The following is a 20,465-nucleotide window of genomic DNA, read 5'->3' as shown; positions in this document are numbered from 1 at the left end:
ATAGATAGATAGATAGATAGATAGATAGATAGATAGATAGATAGATAGATATAGAAAGAAAAGGTTATATTAAAAGATATGGCTCCACCATCAGGGTTGACAGCTGATGTGTAAACAGACCTTCTGGGTCAGTCAAACATAACTTTGTAGATCCAGGTGTGATTCTATTCTAACCTCAACTTTATTATTGAGAATTGCAGAGACTGAAATGGAGCGTTGAGTTTATGAGGTTAATTTATTTGGATGTTTTAGATGGGAATATTAGTAACTGTATAGTTTTAACCTATGAAGAATCTCCCTTGTTTTTAATTGTGCGCCAATGGCCTTGTTATCCTGCACGGAATAATAGGCTACACTGCTGGCAGTTTAGAAGAACTGCTGATTTGTTTATTTAATGTCTGATATAGCAGATTTTTGTATAATACTTTGCAAATGAACTTAGGAAACTTCAAGATCAGTGTTAGCTGGAAAGTAACATATTAGTGGTACAATATAGAACCTCTGTTGAAATAAATCAGTTCACTCATTTTCTTAAACAAACTCTTATTGAATATTTTTGCAATTAGGAACCTGTTTCACAGTTGAAACATGATTTTTAGCTTTATTTTTGCTCTCTGACAGATCTGAATGGCGAAATGAATGTGAATGGCGTCACTACTGTACTCGGGTCAAGTGTGTCTGGTTCGCACCCCCCATCAAATCCTTATCCGCACGTGAGCGGCCACCATCAGAGCGGCGTGAGCTACGACTACCTGTGGGCAGGACAACCTCACTACGGCACAGGGATGGGCACATCGCCGGGGCAGGGGGTGCACCAGAAGCAGCCGGCGTCTGGTGTCTCGCAGGCTCAGCATCACTTCCAGAGTCACGGACAGTACCAACTGAATGGGGGGGTGGAAGCCTCACATCAGTCTCCTATCACAGGCCAAGGAAACATTCCTCCAACAGGCGCTACTCAGTATTGGAATCGGAGTAACCCTGGCCCCCAGCAGATGGGTTATAATCCTGCCAGCATGTATGGGGCCTTCCAGAGTCAGTCTCAGCCTGGCGTTACACCTTCCCCACATCACCAGCAGCAGACCTTACAACAGCAACCATCTCAACAACCCCAACTCTCCCACCATCAGCCTCACCATCACCACCAGCAGCAGCAGCACTATAGCATGATGACAAACGGGATGCCCTTCTACCAGCATCAGTCCCAGCCCTCCTCTCTGCCATCTCCCCAGCAGCATTCCCCACAGCTCTCTCAGCCACGATCTCAGACTCACATGATGCCCCCAGCTGCCCAGAATTTCACTCCACCACGTGGCAGCCCGCAGCACCACAGCCTAGGCAGAGGGAGCAGCAGCAGTCCCCTGCCTGTGGGGTTTTCTCAAACACCAGTTGTGTCACCACCAATCCAGGACAGTAGATCACCCAAAGGCCTCAGCAGGGATCGAAGCCCCGACACTAGCAGAGTAGGGATGTCCTCTCCTCTGCAAGGTGACCCTTTTTTTAATTACGATGCTTTCATTTGTATTCTTGTCATGTTTTGTTATGTTTTTGCCTAAAAATAGATATTTGTTTTTGAACGGTTTGCGCTTCTGCATCTTGTCTTTATTTAGTGACAATTCAAACCTTCCTGATCTAAGATCCATTTCCTGCTTTTAATGTCAGGTCATGAGTCATTGTAGCCGTCTGGTTTTATTTCTGCCTTGCCATTAATGACATGATGGCTTCTGCTGAATACAGGATTTTTGTGCTACGGTTGGTTATGGTATTTTTAAAAAAATGGAAACTCACAGTATTGCAGATATTGTTAAAGTTTAAGGTGGAGAAAGGCACTCGGTTGCAACTTTTCTTGAGTATCGGCTGGGGTATTGGGTCAGTTTTAATTGGAACAGCTTAGCACTGGTGTAATGTTAATGTATGACCAGCAGGTGTCACTGTTTTGATTTGAACTAAGAAGCAGAAGGATTTTTATCTACAATGTTACTTAGTTGATCTCTGTTAAAGACAGAACAAAAGCCTATTACATGTTGAAAACATAATCTCACCATTTAAAAAAAAAACCTTTTTAAGCCTGATGTTAAGACAGTACAAGGGGCCTCTTTATCTCCCTACTAAATGAAAGAGTCAACTATTGTCTGAATTTAGAGCTGGATTAAGCTAAAAATCGAACAAAACACGTATTTATTTCAGGTTTAATGCACATCGTTATCAGGGGTTGTAAAGAAAATGCTCTACATTCATAAGATCCTATATTTTGAGATGAAGTCCCAGAATACTTTTTTCAGGTCAGTGAACTAATCATTTTTAAATGTTCTCTATTAGGGCATTCCCGGGAAGCTGTCAGGGAGCTCGATCCAAACCATACAGCCAATGAGAGATCGCCTGTTGTCCAGAGGTCACCAAAGACGGACAGTTACCAACTCAAACCCACTACTCCTCACGCCAGTCCTAAAAGGGATTATCGTCAATACTCAGATCAACCAGCAGCTCTGCATCCGGATGCTAAACCCACACTCAGAGATGCAGTGGTTTCCTCTCATCTCCAGCCTGCGTCGTCTCAACCTTCAGCATCCAATCCAGGAAGTACGATATCTCTATTGAGGGCTTCGGCATCGTCGGGGGTCTCTAATCCCTCTGGGTCTCCAACATCTGCCTCTGGACCTCCTGTAGTTCTCTTCAGTGATATGGAAGTGGAATTTCCTCCATCCTCTGTTGCTTCTTCTAGGATTTCTTCACCTCCTGCTTTAGTTCAAGGCCTGATGTCTCCTACTTCTCGAGCATCTGAAACATCTACGCTGAAGCATCCGTCACAGGGACTCCCCTTCTCACTGCCTCAGTCACATTCAAAAATCTCAAATGAGAGCATGTCAAAACCTGCAGGTGTTTCTGCAATCCATCCATCCCAGTCTTCATCTGAGTCTTTGGGTGGTGAAACAAAGTCTCCTCCTCCTGCTTCTTGTATTTCCCCTCCGGCTATAGTCTCCTCTCACTCAGCATCCGTTACATCTCCAGGGATGTTGACGGTTCAAGGGTCCAAGCCAGTCTTGCCAACTTCTTCCACCAATGTATTTGGAGGTCAGCATGAAATACCTGCTCCGCCAAGGTTGATATCCGCTCCTACAAATTCCTCACCTCCCAGTTTAGCGCCTTCTAAGATCCCAGCCTCTCCACCTTCTACTTCTACTACATCTGCCCCCAGTTTATCAACATCATGTGCAGGAACGCCTCCAGGCGCCAGTAAACCTTCTGAATCAACTTCCGCTTCGCAGTATCGGAGACACACTCCTCCGTCTGTCGACACAAGTCTTTCCGCTGCTTTTGCAGCATCAACGCCACCTAGATTGGTGAAGGCCCCCTCTCTCACTGCCCAAACTGGTTCTCCAGCCCAACCCCCATTCACCCTACCTCTTGTAACCACTCAAGCCTCCAGGACTGCACCGCTGTCCAGCCCTCCCGCCTTGGTGTCCATGCCCCCAGTGATAGGTACATCTCCTAGAGCTGTTGGAAATTCTGCCGCTGAGCATCGTCCTCCAAACCCCACTACTCCCTCTGTGTCTGTGCAGACGCCTCTGAAGTCAGAGCATTGCATTCCCAGTGAGGACAAGAATGCAGTGGAGAATGAGAGGATTGGAAAACCAGAGGAAAACTCACCCGAGGCGGATTTGGAGATCTTGTCATCTAATGTTGCAGTGGTTGAAGCTAAGAGGCCAGAACTCTGCCCAAATAAACCTCTCACTGATTCCCTTGAAAGACCGTTACAAACCTCCGAACAAAATCAGAGAAATGCATCAACAGGAGTGGAGAAGAGCAGAATCACCTCAGAGGTAAAGGACTCTCCTGTGGCATCCACCCCAATAGGAAAGCTCCAAAGTACGAAGTTACATCAAACGGATGAGCAAAGCTTGGAAAACTCCGATGTTGGCTGTTATTACGATGACAAGTCAACATACAACTCCCCCTCTAGACTCTGTTCAAGCTCTTATACAGGACATGATCCCTCCTTTTTTAGTGATTCTGCTCAGTTTGACTCCTCTCAGTTTGACAACACCTCCTGCGCTGAGGAGGAACAATCTGCTACATTTGACAGCTCTGGAGAAGGCAGCTTCTCACCGGAGGACTCCAGGGATGAAACCATGGAGTCGACCAGGGAAGAGGAGAACTCTGAGGCGGAAGTGACTAGAAACAGCAGCCAGATTACGGATGGTTCAGTTCTCGAGTCTTCCTTAGACACCACCAGTCAGACTGAAGAACCACCTGTGGACTCTGGTCACGTGAACAGCCCACAGCCAGCTCTTCAAGGTACTTTTGAATTTCATTAATATATTTTCCCGTTAGTCTTATATAGTAAAATATGTTTTCCTAGTCTGGATTGGCTTGAATCCCAAAAAAAATCCTAATTTGAGGACTTTTTTTTTTAGCATTTCATCCATTAGTCCATCAATCGTCCTTCATTCTGTCATGTAGTCCTTCCCCCTTTCCTCCTTTCTTCTGTGTTCAGATATGTAAATCGTTACATCTTCAGTGAACTAAATGGGAATTATAATCCTTATATTAAGAAAAGTGGTTTAAGACCGATAAAACTCTGGAAATATGACATGAAAACCTGTAAGAACCCTGTATCTCCAAACATACTGTTGCTAAAGAAATCTCCTTTAACACCGTTTGATGTTGTTTGGTGTCAGATTCTGAAGGAGACTGGGAACTAAACGGACACGATGCCCCAGACTCGGCTGGAAACATCCATAAGAGCAACACAGAGGATACAGGAACCCCAAGTCTCCCAGTGAAAGATGGTGACGACCTTGTAGACTTGAGCAGCCATGGAGAAAGCGCAGCCGTACAGCCGATCCAACCCATATCCGAGCAGACCGGGGAAGCTGTGGATCCTCAGAAATCCCCAGGGAAACCACGCAGACCTCGAGCTTCTAAGACGATACAGAGTAACACTGCAGGTATTCCAACTTTTTTTTAGTCAAAGTGAACGATAGATATGTTTTATGAGGTTTGGGGAAAATATTAGATATGACTGTTTTTGACATAAATAAATTGGACATAAAAATATATGAATAAATAAATTTTTGTTCCATGTATTGATTGTTTAGGTCTGTGTCACACAGAGGCCATAAATAGACACATATTCATTGACAATAAATCTATAATAATATTCAGATCAAACAAAGTATTTAAACATCTTTTTGCTTCACTAACAATAACAGCTGATCCTTTACTGTCCAGATGTTAACCAACAGCAGCTTTGTGTTTAATGATTTATAGAACATGCAGAAAAGTTAAGAATTCTATAAAATATGGATCTAAAAAAATAGGAAATCTATAAAAACATGGAAATTGCTATTTTAAAATGTTTAAAAAGCCTGTTTGAAAATCCCCTGTTAAGCTCCAGAGGGGAACCTGCGAAAGCCCCGGGTTCGAACGCCCAAAGCAGAGAAGATAAAGGCTGATGAAGATGGAGGGATTAAAGAACAAGCAGCTGTGGGCAGAAGGAGGAAGAAAACTCTCAAGGTTGATGTTAAAGAGATGCTGGGGGAGAGCGGCTCACTGGCGCAGGAGGTGGATCCAATAATGGCGGCGATTGATGCCGTTCTGGCCAACACTTCATCTCTTAGCACAGCAGTGGGCAAACCCAAGAAGAGGAAGCGGGTCAGAAAACAAGACCAAGATGGAAGCATGGCGAGTTCTCAGAAAGGAGGTGAAGAAACGGCTGCCAATGGTGCTGATGAAAACGATGATGACAGCTCTACTGCCGGTAATGAATCGAGCACAGATTTTTCTTGTACACATCTGATTCTCTATGATCTGGTGGATTCTGATCTGCCTCTTCTTTTCTAAACAGGGGAATCGAACAGAAGACGGGTTGCAACAGAAGAGCAGGTCCAGTTCGCCCTGCAGCACGGGTAAAGGCTTATTTATACTCAGGTTGTCTGCATGAGTGTCGCAGTAAACGCAAATGTGCCCTCGCCTCTGCTGCAGACACTCTGTTGCACCTCTCCAAAATGTGATCGTGATTGTCCCTCTAGCGTTGTGGAATAACACCCATAGACCACGCTTCAATATTAGGCATAAATCTAAAATATCTGCGACAAGCTCACTGCGACACATTGCTGTGGGAGTATAACCAGCCTTTAAGGATCCATTTTCACTGAGGTGTATTTATTCCTAGCATGCGTGAATGTGAGGAGATATTTTTTAGAGTTCTTTTAAATCAACATCTCATCCAGGAGGTAAACCTGTTGCTTTAGCTGCAACGAGGTAAACTTGGATTTAATTTGAAAATCTTGATTGCATTTTTTTGTTTCAAAAACTTTTATTGTATTGAAATCTAAGTGGAAGTATGAGAGGGGGTTATTTGGAAACCTGGATAAATACCAAAGGCTTAAATCGTGTGATTCATACTGTTGAAAAAGTAATCAGCTTTTGGCATCAATTAATGATTTATTTAGTGGACACTGACAAACACAGATCATCTTCACACCATGCTTTGCTGCTTCCTGTTTCCTGAATGTGGTTAAACCAAGTATTTATGTTTTCAGTTGGCGGAGGGAGATTCGTGTGAAGAAAATGGACAACCGCATGAAGGGGGAAACCTGGTATTACACTCCTTGTGGAAGGAGGATGAAGCAGTTTCCAGAAATCATCAAGGTGGCTTTATTTACTGTGTCTGCGCTTATATCTACATCTTTTGTTTTCTCAAACAGTGATGTTTCTTTAACCTTTTGATGTTTGCTGAACAATCCTGTTGTTCATCTTAGTACCTCAAGAAACACTCGGATGGTGTGGTCTCCAGAGAGCACTTCAGCTTCAGCCCACGCATGCCTGTTGGAGATTTTTACGAAGAGAGAGAAACCTCCGAGGTACGACAGACATATTGAAGTTAACTTAGTTAATTTGACTTTTTATGAAGTAACAGCATTTTGGAGATAAACCCTGAAGAAGTTTAAACAAGGATGGGTTATAAAACTGGAGGAGCTCCAAGGATCCACTGTTAAGGGGGATCATCTGTTAACAGGCTGCTTTTCTTTTATGGACCAGCTGCAAGAAGAAAAGAACACAAGTCCTCTTGAAACTTAAAGTTCTCCTTTAAGTTATGTGCAGCAAACACATGAACGATAATTTAGTCTAATTGGACAAAAACTAGCTTTTTAGCCTAAATGTTGATGCCATGTGTGGAAGAAAACTAAGACAGAAAATCACTGTTGGCTCTTCATCCCAACAGAGGCAGGATCAAGGTGTGGGGATCCTTTTCCTCAGCAGCAATCACTGTAAATACAAAGATTCATGGAGCAAATTTTAGGGATACGCTGGAAGAAAAGCCATTAGAGGCTGAAAAGAGGTTTCCTACTGAAGCTCAGGGAACAGACTTATAACATAAATCCAGAGCTACGGTGAAAGCGTTCACACTTAAGTTCTCGAGGAGAGATGTTCTGCATCCTTAAGATTAGTCTGTTTTCCACTAATGGCTGTTTAACAGGCTTTTACTAAAGTGCAAAAATCTCAATGAAGTATGTTTAAAGCAGAGAAACATCTAACAGCTTCAGAACACTGTCCTGGTTTAGATGAAAGCATATTTATGTCAGAGCGGCAAAGTTAAAGGGAAAAAATCCGAGGTACGCTTTCATCCAATCTGAGTTCTGTGAAAAGTTCTTTTTCTAATGTAAAAAACAGAGTGAAGTTAACAGTAGAAATAACCTCCTCCCCTTTACATTCAGGGCTCAGAGTGGATCCTTCTAGCTAATGAGGAAGTTCCATCAATGATCATGGCCATCACTGGTCGGCGAGGTCGACCTCCGAACCCTGACAAAGAGAAACCTCGCCAGATTAGCAGCCTAAAGGGAGGGCAGGGCCGCCGCCCAGGAAGACCCCCCAAATTCAACGCCGTCGACCTCCTCAGCAAAGTCGATGCCAAGCTGCTGAAGCGACTTGAGGCTAAGGGTGAGAGAATGTTTAGCTCCTAAAACGCATAAATTGTTCTGGAGAGCAGACATGACTTTCTGATGTTTGCTGCCTGTGATCGTTTACAGAAGCTCTCACAGAGGAGGAGAAGGAGAAACTAGCAAAGATCAAAAAGAAAATGAAAAGAAAGGTACGTCATCCTGGCGGGTTTGAGTTGGCTTGTTAAACTGTCTCATCTCTCTGACATGAGATCACATCTTCCTGTTTCTGCTTCTCTCTCAGGCCAGAATGAAGAGAAGGGAGGATTTAAAAATTAAGAAGATGAAGGAGGAGAAAAAGAAAGCCAAGGTACTTCAGGAAAAAAAGACTAAATGATCGACTCCTGTGTTTTTGTTGGCATCACTTCAGCTTTGTGTGTACATTTCTGTTTTTTTTTATTTTTTAAAGCTGGAGCAAGACTTCAAAATTCTGGAAGGCATCACTGATCCATCAGATCCAGCTGCTCCGCTGCTCACACATATAGAGTCTGCAGAACCCAAAAAGCCCGGCCGCCGGAGGTCAGTAAAAGTCGACGGCGTCACTCCCAGTGAGCAGCCGTCTGAGGAGAAGGTGGCTCAGAGTAACAGGGCGGTGAGTGCTCGGAGCAAAGCCAAGGCCTTGGCTAAAGCCCAGGCTGAGGCTGAGGCAGCAGCTCAGGCCGCTTTAGCAGCTAAGAGGACGGCAGAGAGGAGAGCCCAGGCTCAGAGACGTCTGCAGGAGCGTAAGAGGCAGCAGCTGATTGCAGAGGAGCTGAAAAAGCCCACAGAGGACATGTGCCTCACTGATCACAAAGTGAGTTCTTGGCAGATCTCTCCTTATTTGAACTCTTCTAAGTCTTTGAAGATTTCTAAACACTCTCCATCCTCCAGCCTCTGCCAGAGTTGTCCCGCATCCCCGGTTTGGTTCTTTCTGGACCAGCGTTCGCTCACTGTCTGGCTGTGGTTGAGTTTCTGCATGCTTACGGGAAGCTGATCGGACTCAATGTGACAAAGGACATTCCCAGCCTCTCTACACTGCAGGAGGGTCTGCTTGGTCTGGGTGACAGCCAAGGAGAAGTCCAGGATCTCCTCATAAAGTTGATGGAGGCAGTGCTTCACGATCCAGGCCTGCCACCTTATTATCAGGTCTGTTACCTACGCTGAAGTCCCTTTTTAAATAAACAAATAAGCACATAAATCTAATTTTAAGTAATATATTCTGATCCCAAACCGCAGTCGGTGAAGATACTTGGGGAGAAGTTGGTGGATTTGGAGCTGACCCGCAGCACAGTCTCAGAAGTTCTCCGTATCTATTTGGAGTCTCACGGCTACGAGAATGAAGTCTGCAACACACTGAGGACCAAAACATTTCACATCCTGCCTCCTGACACCAAGGCAGCCATCCTGGGTTTCCTGGTGGATGAGTTGAATGGCAGTAACATCGTGACGAGGTCAGGCCTGCTCTGAAGCCAGACAGAGGCTCAGATGATTAATTGATTGAAAGGCTTTAATGATTGATTTGAATCACTCTGATTTACAAATAAGCGATGTGAAATTATTGTGGGTTTTCTTTTGTCTAGTAAAAGCAAACCTTAAAATGAAAGAGAAGCTTCATGCTTTTTGTAGTCGTCAGCGAATTTTGTAGCATAATTCCGACTTTCATCAGGTCTGGGTTATGGTCGGGGCTTTGTGAAGGCCAAACCAGAAGCTTGATATTCTTCTGCTTCAGATATCTCCTTTTTTTTCTCCCAAACTTTTCCTCTCAGAACAAATTTGATTACTTTAGCATTAATAAAATAATAGAAACAAAGGAACTAGCACCACTCTAGCCTGTTTCACACAAAAAGATGTTAGAACACCTTCATCACGTCCATCGGTGAGGTTAAGTTATTTTGACGTTGTTTTCAGCTGATTAGGAGCTGAACTATTTTTTTTTATTATTATTTCCAAAAGATTGTTTTTATAATTGGATAAAAGTTTGGAGTTGATCGTTTTTGTGGACAATATGAACGTCTGGAGGAGTCGTGATGCTTTGAAACCAGAGAACACATTACATACTGTCAGGCATGGTGGTGGTAGGATAATGTGTTCTTTTCTGAAGACTTCCTTTAGAGTCCTCCAAACTGTTCATCATCCCTTCAGCTTAACAGCTTTTTGAAATCTGGACATAATTGAATGTTTTAACCAGGCAGTGATCCCATGGATGCTTCATACCAAGTTGGTTAACATTAAGCTTCTAATATGACTTCCACCCTATGGAGAATGTGTTGATGTCAATAATTCACATAACACCACAGCCTTTGGCTCTATTTATGATCTGTAGGCTAAGCCTGTGTGGTTTAGAGAAAATCCTAAACATAATGAAATTGGGCTATGAGCGCCAAACAAGAGACGTTGATGCAGACGATGAATATATCTGTGAAGCTCTGTCTCCTCTTATTGTTTTTTATAACCCAGCTAACTTTGTTTACATGTTTTAGTGACATTGACAACACATTGGAGAACATGGCGACGTACAGGAAGAATAAATGGATCATTGAGAGAAAACTAAACAAGTACGTTAACTCTTTTTTTTTTTTTTTTTTTTTTCCTCACCCCGTTTTTTTTTTACCCTTCCCTGTTTCCTCGGACATCCCATTAAAGTCTTTTTAATGAAGTTTTTCATGTTTGGATTCTGTTCACTAGACTGAAATCAGTGCTGGCCCGACGCACCGGACGCTCTGAGGAGGACCTGTGCTTTGAGGAGAGGAGGCGCAGCGCCAGAGTCGCAGAAGAGGAGAACTTCAGTCTGGAGGAGAGCGGTTTAATGCTGGAGAGAGGAAGCAGACGTGGACGGAAAGAAGAACCCAAACTCAGTGATGTGTGTATCCGCTCTGGGTTTTTAGTGCTGAGGCTTAGCTATTGTGATATTGAGAGTTTTCCTTGTTGCAGAGTGAGAGCCCTACCACCGCCAGCATCCCTGAGCTGGAAAGGCAGATAGATAAGCTAACAAAGGTAAGATGGCTGCAGCTCACACATAGCTTAATTTGTTTTGGGTAATGGTTAATCAGATTGACTTCTTCCTCAGCGTCAAGCGTTTTTCCGTAAAAAGCTGCTACAGTCGTCTCATTCCATGCGGGTCATCATGTTGGGGCAGGACCGCTACCGTCGCAGATATTTGGCCCTTCCTCACTTTGGAGGAGTTCTTGTGGAGGGCCCGGAGGAGCTGCTGGGTGAATCTTATGCTCACTTGTAGCTTTGGGAATTAACTTGTTTTTATTGTTTGTTAATTAAATAACTTTCTGTCCTGTAGCCTCTGGAGAAGTCTTTGTTGCTGAGGTTCCCGTCTCATTCCTCAAAAAGGAGCCCAAAGTAGAAGAGATCCCAGTGCCAACCACTCCACCGCCTCCTGCTCCTCCTGCAACTTCCACTGTTACCCCGAGCCACTCTCAGACAGCTTCTCTGGAAGATGACCCCCTTCCTGGGACTGCGTCCCTCATGAGTACGCAGAGAGGCCGCGGACGCCCCCGGAAAATCAAACCAGAAGTTGAGCTTCACCTCCGAACGGCCAAGATCCGCCGCCGGCGTCGAAGCAGCATCAGGTCTGTGGGTGAGGAAGGGCCAGGGTCACCGAGCAGCGGTTTGTCAGACCTCACACAGGCAGCCTTTAAGAGCTGGCTGAGCCAGTCCCAGGATGTGATGACCAATGGCGCCTGCTCAGCAGAGGGGGAAGTCCCTGAAGGAAATCGGCCAGAGGAGAGCGTCAAAGAGATGGCAGAGAAACAAGGACACTGGTTCAATCTTCTCCCCAAGCAGCCATGTGACGAGAACTCTCTGACTGAGCCCCAAACGGCCTCCTCACCCAGCTCGCCCCCTAAGCTTCTCCCTCAGCTCCCCAGTGCTCTGCCTGCACTTGCTGCTCCACTCATGCAGGTTTGCCGCTGCAGTTAAAACAGTTTTCTATTAAAGTTTACACTTGATAATAAATATAACCTCTCCTCTGCTCAGCATGACCCACTGCTGCCTACTTTGGCTCCTGCTGACCCTGTGACTACGACAGCACCACAGGATGTCACCCCATCAGATCCTGCTCCCCCTGTGCTCTCTTCTGCTCTACCAACAACCTCTCCTCCTATGCCAGCTTCTGTCGTTCCACCTCCAGCTGCTCCTGTCACCCCTGGAAGGCCGGGTCGGAGGCGCAGGAGGGGCAGCAGAGGCAGTAGTCCTGCTCGCAGGGGGCCCCGTGGAGCAGCAGCAAAGCGCCGCGGCCGCCCACCCAATGCTGTCTTCCAGGAACTGGAGCAGCAATATTTTACACAACTGGTGGTAAAGCCCATACCAGCATGTAAGGACGAGATTTTCTTCTTCTTTTGTTAAAAACCAAACATAAGGATGTCACACTACTGAATGTATTAGTCTCCTGTTTAAAAGGAGTAATGCACATTTGCGATAGAATGACACAAAGTGGTGCTTAAATTTGAAGTTAAAGGAGATAGGTAGAGGTTTAACTCCTCCTGATCCACTCTCATTCCAACCCTTAATTCTACTGTTTAGCAGCGGTTGCTTGGTATTAGTAAACATTTATTTACTTGTCCACAAGGAATGCAGAAAGCTCTGGTTGGCTTCTGAGTCCCTTTGCTTCCTTCATTTAGCATCAACACTCAAAGGCTATTTTGTTCTTCTTTGGTCTGTTTTAATCAGAGTCGTAGCGTTTAGAAGAAGACATTTCGCAGCTCCATCATGGAGCTACTAGTATTAAGCAATGCCCTCACTCCACCGCACCTGACATAAATCAGCTACTCCTGATCCTAAAAACACTTATCCCCTGAAGCATGATGATGGCAGCGTGATGCTGTAGGAAAGCTTCACTTCAACAGGTACAGAGAGGAGCTGATGATTATGAAACTAAACATGCAGCCAGAGCTAGAACAGAATGGTTTAGGTCACGGCATATCCATGTGTTAGAATGGCCTTGTCAAAGTCCAGATTGCAGTCTGATTCAACCCTCACCTCTCTTTTAACTTCCACAAAAAAGCCTTTTAAGAAGTTCTTGATCTGAAAACCACTGCATTTTTTCTTCAATCCACATACACTGATAAACTCACTCCTCTCTTCGATCCTGGATTATTGCCATTCTTTGGTGTAGAGAATTCATAAAAAAAACATTACAAATTTACAGTTACAGACTATATAAAATAGTGATTTTAGACTAACATGCAAAAAAATGACCACATAACCCCATTTTTTATTTGGTACTTCAGTACAGGATGTGTCTCCTCTTATCATTAATGGCAATTCAGCTGAGTGCAATAAACCGCTTATCTGTTCAGTTCATTTATGGTGCTTATTCATAAGACGTCTTCTATCCGTACGCCACAGGACTCTCCCTTCACTCTACTGGTGTCTCTGCATCAACCAAAATTAACAGTGAAGTGAGACAGGAGGTTCTTCCAATCCTCCTCCCACGTTATTGTTAATTTAGAATCTACAGCGAGGCTTGTAAATGTATGGTGACAGGCTCTCCAGGTATTTTCTTTAGTCTGTTAAGCATAGCTGTTAACGTGTTTTCTAAAATGCATTCCAGCAATGGTCCGTGGATGGTGGTGGATCAAGGATCCAGAGGAACTCTACAGCACCTTACAGGCTCTCCATCCAAGGGGCATCAGAGAGAAGGTTCTCCATAAGCATTTAGCCAAACACATGGAGAGCTTAACTGAGATGTGTACTAAACCTTTAAATGGTGAGAACAGATTCCTTGTCTGGCTTTTCCCCATGAATTACCTGCCAGCCTGTTTCTGTGTATTATGATCTTGTCCTTTCTAAATAGATCCCATATTTGAGATGAAAAGTGAAGTCAAAGATGCTCTGCTGGAGGCTCTGCAGCAGCCCTGGCAGGTGCAGGAGAAGTCAATGGAGGTGGACATTAGCGCCCTTCAGTGGGTTGAAGATCTGGAGCAGAGGGTTGTTGCTGCTGATCTACATTTGAAGGTCTGAAAAAAACTCATACAATCTGTTTTATGGTTAATTTTGGTAGGAGATATTAATATATTTTGGTTGTTTTCCTTTAAGGCGCCTCCTCAGGGTGCGCTTACAGATGCTGAGAACAGCACAGAAACACCTTTGGCAGAATTTCAGGTGAGCTTTTCAAATGTTCAGCCCTGAATAAATTTCCCAACAGCACTTCATCTCCTCACCTCCTTCATCTCCTTCCAGCCCTACACCCTCCCAGATCCAGACTCCACCCGGGATGACCTACAGTACTACGAGCATGACGTGGACCCTCGTGACGACTGGATCATTCGGACCAAGAAGGAGTGGTCCGGATTGCCTCGCATCGCCACCCACCCGGTGGATCTGGCTGTGCTGCGGCTTGCCAACCTGGAGAGAAACATCGAGAGGCGCTACCTGAAGGAGCCGCTGTGGAACCCATCTGAGGTGATGCGCCTCGCTCCCCTCACCCCAACACCTGGGGAGGAGCTTTCACTAGATGTGTTCAGGTAGGAAGAATAGGATTTTAGCTCACAGCAGAGTTGAGATGCATGCGCTTTTAGCTAACGTTGATCTCTTTCAGTCTGGAGAGTGAAATCACCTCTCGACTCCGTACGTGGAGACAAGCTCTGGATCGCTGCCGCAGTGCTCCACAGCTCTGTCTTTGTTTACTTCAGCTGGAGAAGGCCATCGCCTGGGAGAGATCTGTTACAAAAGTGGTAAGAAGTCTCATAACTCACTCTAGAATTCATTTCTACTTTTACACGATGACTTCTTCATATTTTTAAAGTTGTTAGACTAACACAAAGTAGTGCTTATTTGTGAAATTAAAACTGGTTTGTTCAGATGTAATGTTTAAGGGATGCCTGTGGAAAAAAAAACGTCCTCAAAATGTTGGAGCTGCTGCTTAGAAGCTATGTTGGTTGAACCTCATACAGTTTCCCCAAATGCACTGCAGTGGGTGGTTTTAATGTTATAAAATCTAAAAAAGCAAAGATGGAATTATTTCTGCAGATGATTTTCATATAAGCATTATTTCTGTAGACCTGCCAGGTTTGCAGGAAGGGGGACAATGATGAGTGCCTGCTGCTGTGTGACGGCTGTGACCGCGGCTGCCACATGTACTGCTTGAAGCCCAAAATCACCCAGGTTCCTAAAGGGGATTGGTTCTGTCCAACCTGCGTCCCTAAGGTGATATGGAAGGAAAATCGCTTTCCATTTCTACATCTGTGTTTTCCTTCAGTTTCATGACACTTTTTACTTATTTGTTGTTGTTTGTAAAGATGGAGGGCGAATCGCAGGGTTCATCCAAAAAGCGCACCAGGGTGAAGAAGAGAAGGTATGAAGAGGACAGCTCTGAGGACGAGACGACGAGAAGACGTAGCGGCGGCATGGCGACGCGGCACAAAGAGACCCCCGCACCTTCGTCGTCCACCCGTCCCTCTGGAGAAGGAAGCAGCAGTAAACGGCGCCGCATGATGACACGCAACCAACCCGACCTCACCTTTTGCGAGTATGTTCCTGTTCTTGCCAGAAATATTTTTAAAGGCCCTCATTTTTAATGCTGTAATTTGATAATGAATGTAATCCTCATTTTCCTCCACCTCCCACCAGGATCATTCTAATGGAGATGGAGGCACACGCAGACGCCTGGCCTTTCCTGGAACCCGTCAATCCCCGACTGGTGCCGGGCTACCGGCGCATTATCAAGAATCCCATGGATTTCCTCACCATGAGAGAGAGACTGCTTCAGGGAGCGTAAGACCATATGATCTTTTCTGGGATGTTTAGCTTCCACACATTCATTACATTATGGTTGCTGAAAAAGGCGTGGTAACGGGGAAAAAAATGTCCAATTATGGAGGAGAACCCTAAAGCTCATTCACTGCATTACTGGGAAATATGCTTTAAAACTAAATCCTCTTTTATTTCAGTTGCATAATCCAACTACAGCAGAAACATAAGGTCCGCGTCAGCCTTGCAGCTTTCTTTTTATTTTAGCTCTCGCTATTCGGAAAAAGCTTGCCCGATGTTCACCCGTGTACGACTCCTCTCTCTGTTCGGAGCCCTTTTCCTCTTTCTTGCCTGCTCCGACATGGGCTTTCGCTGTTTTCACGCTGGTTCCGCCATGATAACTGCACAAAGATCGCCACTGTGCTAGCAACGAGCATGCTTTTAACTGGGGGCGTGTAGCAGTTCTCGCCGTAAAGCAAGACAGACTCTCGCGAGAGTTCTGAGCCTGTGGGTGCGGGCCGAGGGCTCCTGCAATTGCAAGTGCGGTATTTCCCCCACAGACCACCAGGGCGGCCGAGAATACCTTTGTTCAACCTGAAATGACTCATTTAATCATCCAAAACGTTATGGAACACATTAATTAACTGAAAAATGTTGCATAGTGTGCCTTTAAAGTGTCCCTAATTAGAGAACATATATGTACTCATTGGGGTGGGATTTGAGTATCTTTATGACTTCTCAGAAAAATAGATAATGCATAATAAAGTAAAATGGTTTGAGTTATAGAAAAAAGTTTTCTATAATGATGGTAAAAAGCCTCCTTTATGTGACTCCTGCTCTGTGGTGGTAAGAAAAGGACTGAGATCTTTTTCATTTTCTTTTTAATTTCAGCTAAAGGCATATCTTATATTTTAGTCGATATATCCAAGTTGACGATTAATCGATTACTTAATGAATTGACGATTATTTCAATGATCGATTTATCATGATTAATCCAATTAATTGTTTCAGCCCTATTTGGCTCATATCATAATCTGAGTTTTTGACATAATATGCTCCTAATAAACAAGCAGAAATGTATCGCACAGTATATAGTCTATCAAGAAGGATAGACTATCAATTCTTCAAATATTTAGATTCATGTTACGTTTTTAACCCTTTTTATCATTATTAGTATTTGTTTTGTGTGTGTGTGTGTAACCGCCCCACCATGTTCTTCCTCTCCCTCCCAGGTATTGCAGCTGCGATGAGTTTGCGGCTGATGCCCAGCTGGTCTTCAACAACTGTGAGCTGTTCAATGAGGACACGTCAGAGGTGGGGATGGCAGGGCACTCCATGAGACGCTTCTTTGAGAGCCGCTGGGCGGAGTTCTACTCAAACAAGGACTGACGGGAGCCTGCGATCATTTCCCTAAAGGTGGCGCTGTAGACTGTTGGTGCTCTGCTGCTCCAGCCGCACGCTCCAGTACCGCTAAGACTCCCTGGAGTTCTGCTCCAGCCCCATGTATTATCTCATGTATAGGTATATATGTATAGGTTTTGGCTCTTTGTCTGTTATCGTTTCCTCGACAGGTCGAATCTTTTCTACAAACCCCCCCACCCACCCATCAAGTGACAACGTGTCCGTCACTCTTAACCTTGCGTGTCTAAACTTTAACCTCAGCCCCTCATGTTGCCTTCCCTCCTGTCACTTCTCATGACGAGCTGCGTGTCAGTTCCAGCTCCAGGTTGATGGACCGCCCTCATGAAGGACCACATTTCTGCATCCTATTGTTTGACACCAGGATCTGCTCAGCACCACCCAACAACTAAACGGATCCAGACTCTTCTCAGCATTTCTTACCTGTTGTTTGGAAATGTAATGTAATGTGGTCTTATGCCTAGGAGTAATTTTTTTCAATGGCTCACTATATTTTTATTATATATTCTATACATAAATATATATACAGATTACAATAGCTGGGATTATTTAATAGCAATAGCTCGTAGTGGATGTGTACAGACGACCCAATAGAGATGTTTAGACATTTTATGAAAAAAGAAAAAAAAAAAGGCCAGTGAAACTTAAAGGAATCTGTTGTTGGACTGTCACCAGTAGATGTTGTATAACCTCCACTTAAAAGTCTTGCACGCACACAAGTCGTTTTTTCACCATTGTATAAATAATTTTACCCAAACCTCACCTGCTGCTGTTGTGAGATAGAAGCTCGGGCGTTTTTGTTTTCAATGTAGACTTTTAGATTGACTCTCCTCCCGCCTATGAAGAGCAGCCGTACCGCTAGTTGCAGTCGATCCTTCTGACCAAAAGAAATAAAAAGAAACACTCCAGTTCCTGTAAATAGGCCGTGTTGGTTGGATCCGGGGAGGTTTACTGTTGTTTGCAGGGTTTAAGAACGTTTGTGCATGTCTAACAAAAAACCCTGAAACTTTAAGGCCTTTTTGTTTTTAGCTTATTTGATCAGATAAATGTCTAAAGTTGATGGAAATTTTATTTTAATGACTAGAATTGGAAACAAGCTGATTTATGAAGTACCAGGCAGATAACAGCCTTTTTTCTTTTTTTTTTTTTGTCTTACATTCCTTTTTTTTTCTGTGCCGAACATGGGCCAACATACGATGCTGCACGGCACGATCCGTTTGCCACCAAGATAACAGGATGACTCCACAGTCTGGGTTTTATTTAAACTAGCTCCTTACACTGAACATTTTTGTTTTGTTTTGTGCTTATTTTTAGAAAATGTTTAAAAAAAGAAAAAAAAAAGACATGACAACCAAATGTGGTGTTAAGTGAATTTTTAATAATGTACAGTTTTGGTGACTTTAAATTTGATTCTTTATATTTTTAGGACCAATTCATCATTTTTAAGAGGAGGTATTACAGGACTCTGTTGTATTAAGGTAATGTAACACGTGTGCATCTGTAGAATGTACTGTGAGTTGAATAAAAACACATCTTGTAGAGAATAGTTGTGCTGCTGTATCTTTAAAAATCTAAACGATAATTTTATTGATTCATATTTAGATGTAGCTTTTGACAATGCATTTATTCCAACAGCTGTCAGCTTCCTTTTCTTTAAAATTAACCTTATGCTCATATGCATACGGTATACTTTTTTTTTGTTTTTTCTTTAAACCTTCCATTACCAACCTAATACCTGTTTTTGATTGGAACACATCCCCATAGCATAGAAGTGACTTGTAGGTCACTGATCCCTTTTAAGTGTAATAAATCGGGACATGTGGACTGGCCTGACGAGAAAGGATGCAGCTTCTAATGGACTGTTCTTTTTGGGTCCAGTTTTTGTGCCGACTGGACAGCACTGAATTTAACTCTGTGCAGTTTATAGCATGGTAGCTTGGGCATTATGGTACACATTTGTTCATTGTATAACATTGGTGGAACATGAATCTGCTTCTGAGCCAAACCAAGAAAGGGAGACGGATTCTGGCACGAAGTCCAATTGTCGTGGGGTGGATTACAGGTGCTAAAGTTGCGCAACTTAATGTAAGACAGACGTGAAGAAGCTCTGACGGGGTACTTATGTAAAATGCTACCGTTTGTGACTTCAAACATAGACAATATTTGGTGTTCTAAAACATGTTCCTTTTCTGTTTAGCTTTAACAAAGTTGACATCTTCATGAGTTTTATTCACTTTCAAAACAGCTATTACTTTGATCTTATGTTGTAAGCTTAGTTTTTGTCATGCATTAGTTCATGTTCTTTTGGAATGCTGCTATAAAAAAATCCTATGTTACTTAAATGTGGCTTTTCATGACAGTTGTATATGTAAATTTAAAACCCATTTACCCCATCAGTTTATGGACCTTTAAGTGTCTTAACATAAAAAAAAAAAACAACAAAAATTATGAGACAAGTTGTCAAAAATTAAATGACTTCATTTTTTTATTTTTTAACACCTCTAGATTTAGGATTAGTGAGAAAGTGATTACATTGATTGACCCAATCTTATAAGGATGAACTTATAAGTTGTACGTTTCAAAATCTATTTAAACTACCTCATGCATTTCACACCCACTATTTTTGTTTGATGGAAAGATGTGTTGAAATAAAAAAAAAATATATATATATATATATATATATATATATATATATATATATATATATAAACAGTTTTGCAGAAAATGATCCGTGGAGTCCTGTCTGGAGCACATGTTGCTGGAAACATCCTGCCGTCACTAGCAGCTGCTCAACAGTGATGCAGGCTCCAGATCCAAACTCACCAATTTATTTCAACAAAAATCAGAAAAACCAACACTTCTTTAATGAATTTCCAAAATAAAAGAAAAGGTAACTACCTGTATGGATCTAGAGTATTAATTTTCCCTGACCCTTTAGCTCTTCATCAAAGCCCTGAGTTTGCATTTTCAGTGTATGTGTGAAAATAGTGTCTGTGTCAGCACTCTGAATGAGTGAGGCGAGGGAAAACTCCTCACGCCAGCGGGTTCCAGTATGACTCCCGCTCAGCCAAAGCCTCACATTTGGGGCTTATCGTCACAAAAGGGGGGATAACAGTAACACGGTTGCAGCAGTGAGGAGGGGGTAATCCATGACATAATGGGGCACACCAGCAAAAATCCACCCCCTTGTAACCTCCATCCCCTACCAGTTAATTTTACCCCTCAGCATCATCTGATCCATTGCCATGTTGATATCACAGAAGGACAAAATAAAAAAAAGGATGCAGAGATGCAGCAGTTCACAAGCCTCCATGGCAACAGCATCATGAAAGAAACTGCCCCCATGGTGATCAGAGAGATGCCTCACAAGCAGCATGAAGAAGGGAAAAAAAGACACATTCAAAGCATTGAAAGGGTCTGAAGGGT

General features: G+C 43.5%; 1 protein-coding gene across 1 annotated transcript in view; it reads left to right on the top strand.

Moving 5' to 3' along the window:
* baz2a (bromodomain adjacent to zinc finger domain 2A) overlaps positions 1 to 18,577 on the top strand; it is a 21,092-nt gene extending 2,515 nt beyond the window's left edge. The window contains exons 3-30 of the mRNA XM_015383561.1: positions 622 to 1,485; positions 2,317 to 4,293; positions 4,677 to 4,946; positions 5,390 to 5,758; positions 5,846 to 5,906; positions 6,543 to 6,651; positions 6,762 to 6,863; positions 7,719 to 7,941; positions 8,031 to 8,092; positions 8,185 to 8,250; positions 8,350 to 8,733; positions 8,811 to 9,065; positions 9,156 to 9,370; positions 10,400 to 10,474; positions 10,605 to 10,779; positions 10,851 to 10,913; positions 10,987 to 11,131; positions 11,212 to 11,831; positions 11,907 to 12,243; positions 13,483 to 13,638; positions 13,726 to 13,886; positions 13,968 to 14,033; positions 14,112 to 14,395; positions 14,470 to 14,605; positions 14,931 to 15,077; positions 15,170 to 15,399; positions 15,501 to 15,644; positions 16,853 to 18,577. Of these exons, the coding sequence (XP_015239047.1) occupies positions 622 to 1,485; positions 2,317 to 4,293; positions 4,677 to 4,946; positions 5,390 to 5,758; positions 5,846 to 5,906; positions 6,543 to 6,651; positions 6,762 to 6,863; positions 7,719 to 7,941; positions 8,031 to 8,092; positions 8,185 to 8,250; positions 8,350 to 8,733; positions 8,811 to 9,065; positions 9,156 to 9,370; positions 10,400 to 10,474; positions 10,605 to 10,779; positions 10,851 to 10,913; positions 10,987 to 11,131; positions 11,212 to 11,831; positions 11,907 to 12,243; positions 13,483 to 13,638; positions 13,726 to 13,886; positions 13,968 to 14,033; positions 14,112 to 14,395; positions 14,470 to 14,605; positions 14,931 to 15,077; positions 15,170 to 15,399; positions 15,501 to 15,644; positions 16,853 to 17,009 (7,853 nt within the window). The 3' untranslated portion in view covers positions 17,010 to 18,577. The remainder of the gene's footprint in view (positions 1 to 621; positions 1,486 to 2,316; positions 4,294 to 4,676; positions 4,947 to 5,389; positions 5,759 to 5,845; positions 5,907 to 6,542; positions 6,652 to 6,761; positions 6,864 to 7,718; positions 7,942 to 8,030; positions 8,093 to 8,184; positions 8,251 to 8,349; positions 8,734 to 8,810; positions 9,066 to 9,155; positions 9,371 to 10,399; positions 10,475 to 10,604; positions 10,780 to 10,850; positions 10,914 to 10,986; positions 11,132 to 11,211; positions 11,832 to 11,906; positions 12,244 to 13,482; positions 13,639 to 13,725; positions 13,887 to 13,967; positions 14,034 to 14,111; positions 14,396 to 14,469; positions 14,606 to 14,930; positions 15,078 to 15,169; positions 15,400 to 15,500; positions 15,645 to 16,852) is intronic.
* The last annotated feature ends 1,888 nt before the right edge of the window (positions 18,578 to 20,465 follow it).

The sequence above is a fragment of the Cyprinodon variegatus genome, unplaced genomic scaffold, assembly GCF_000732505.1.
Source record: "Cyprinodon variegatus isolate N-32 unplaced genomic scaffold, C_variegatus-1.0 Scaffold287, whole genome shotgun sequence".
NCBI classification, from domain to species: Eukaryota; Metazoa; Chordata; class Actinopteri; order Cyprinodontiformes; family Cyprinodontidae; genus Cyprinodon; species Cyprinodon variegatus.
The sequence above is the reverse complement of the archived record's forward strand: the minus strand, read 5'-3'. Positions and strand labels throughout refer to the sequence as shown.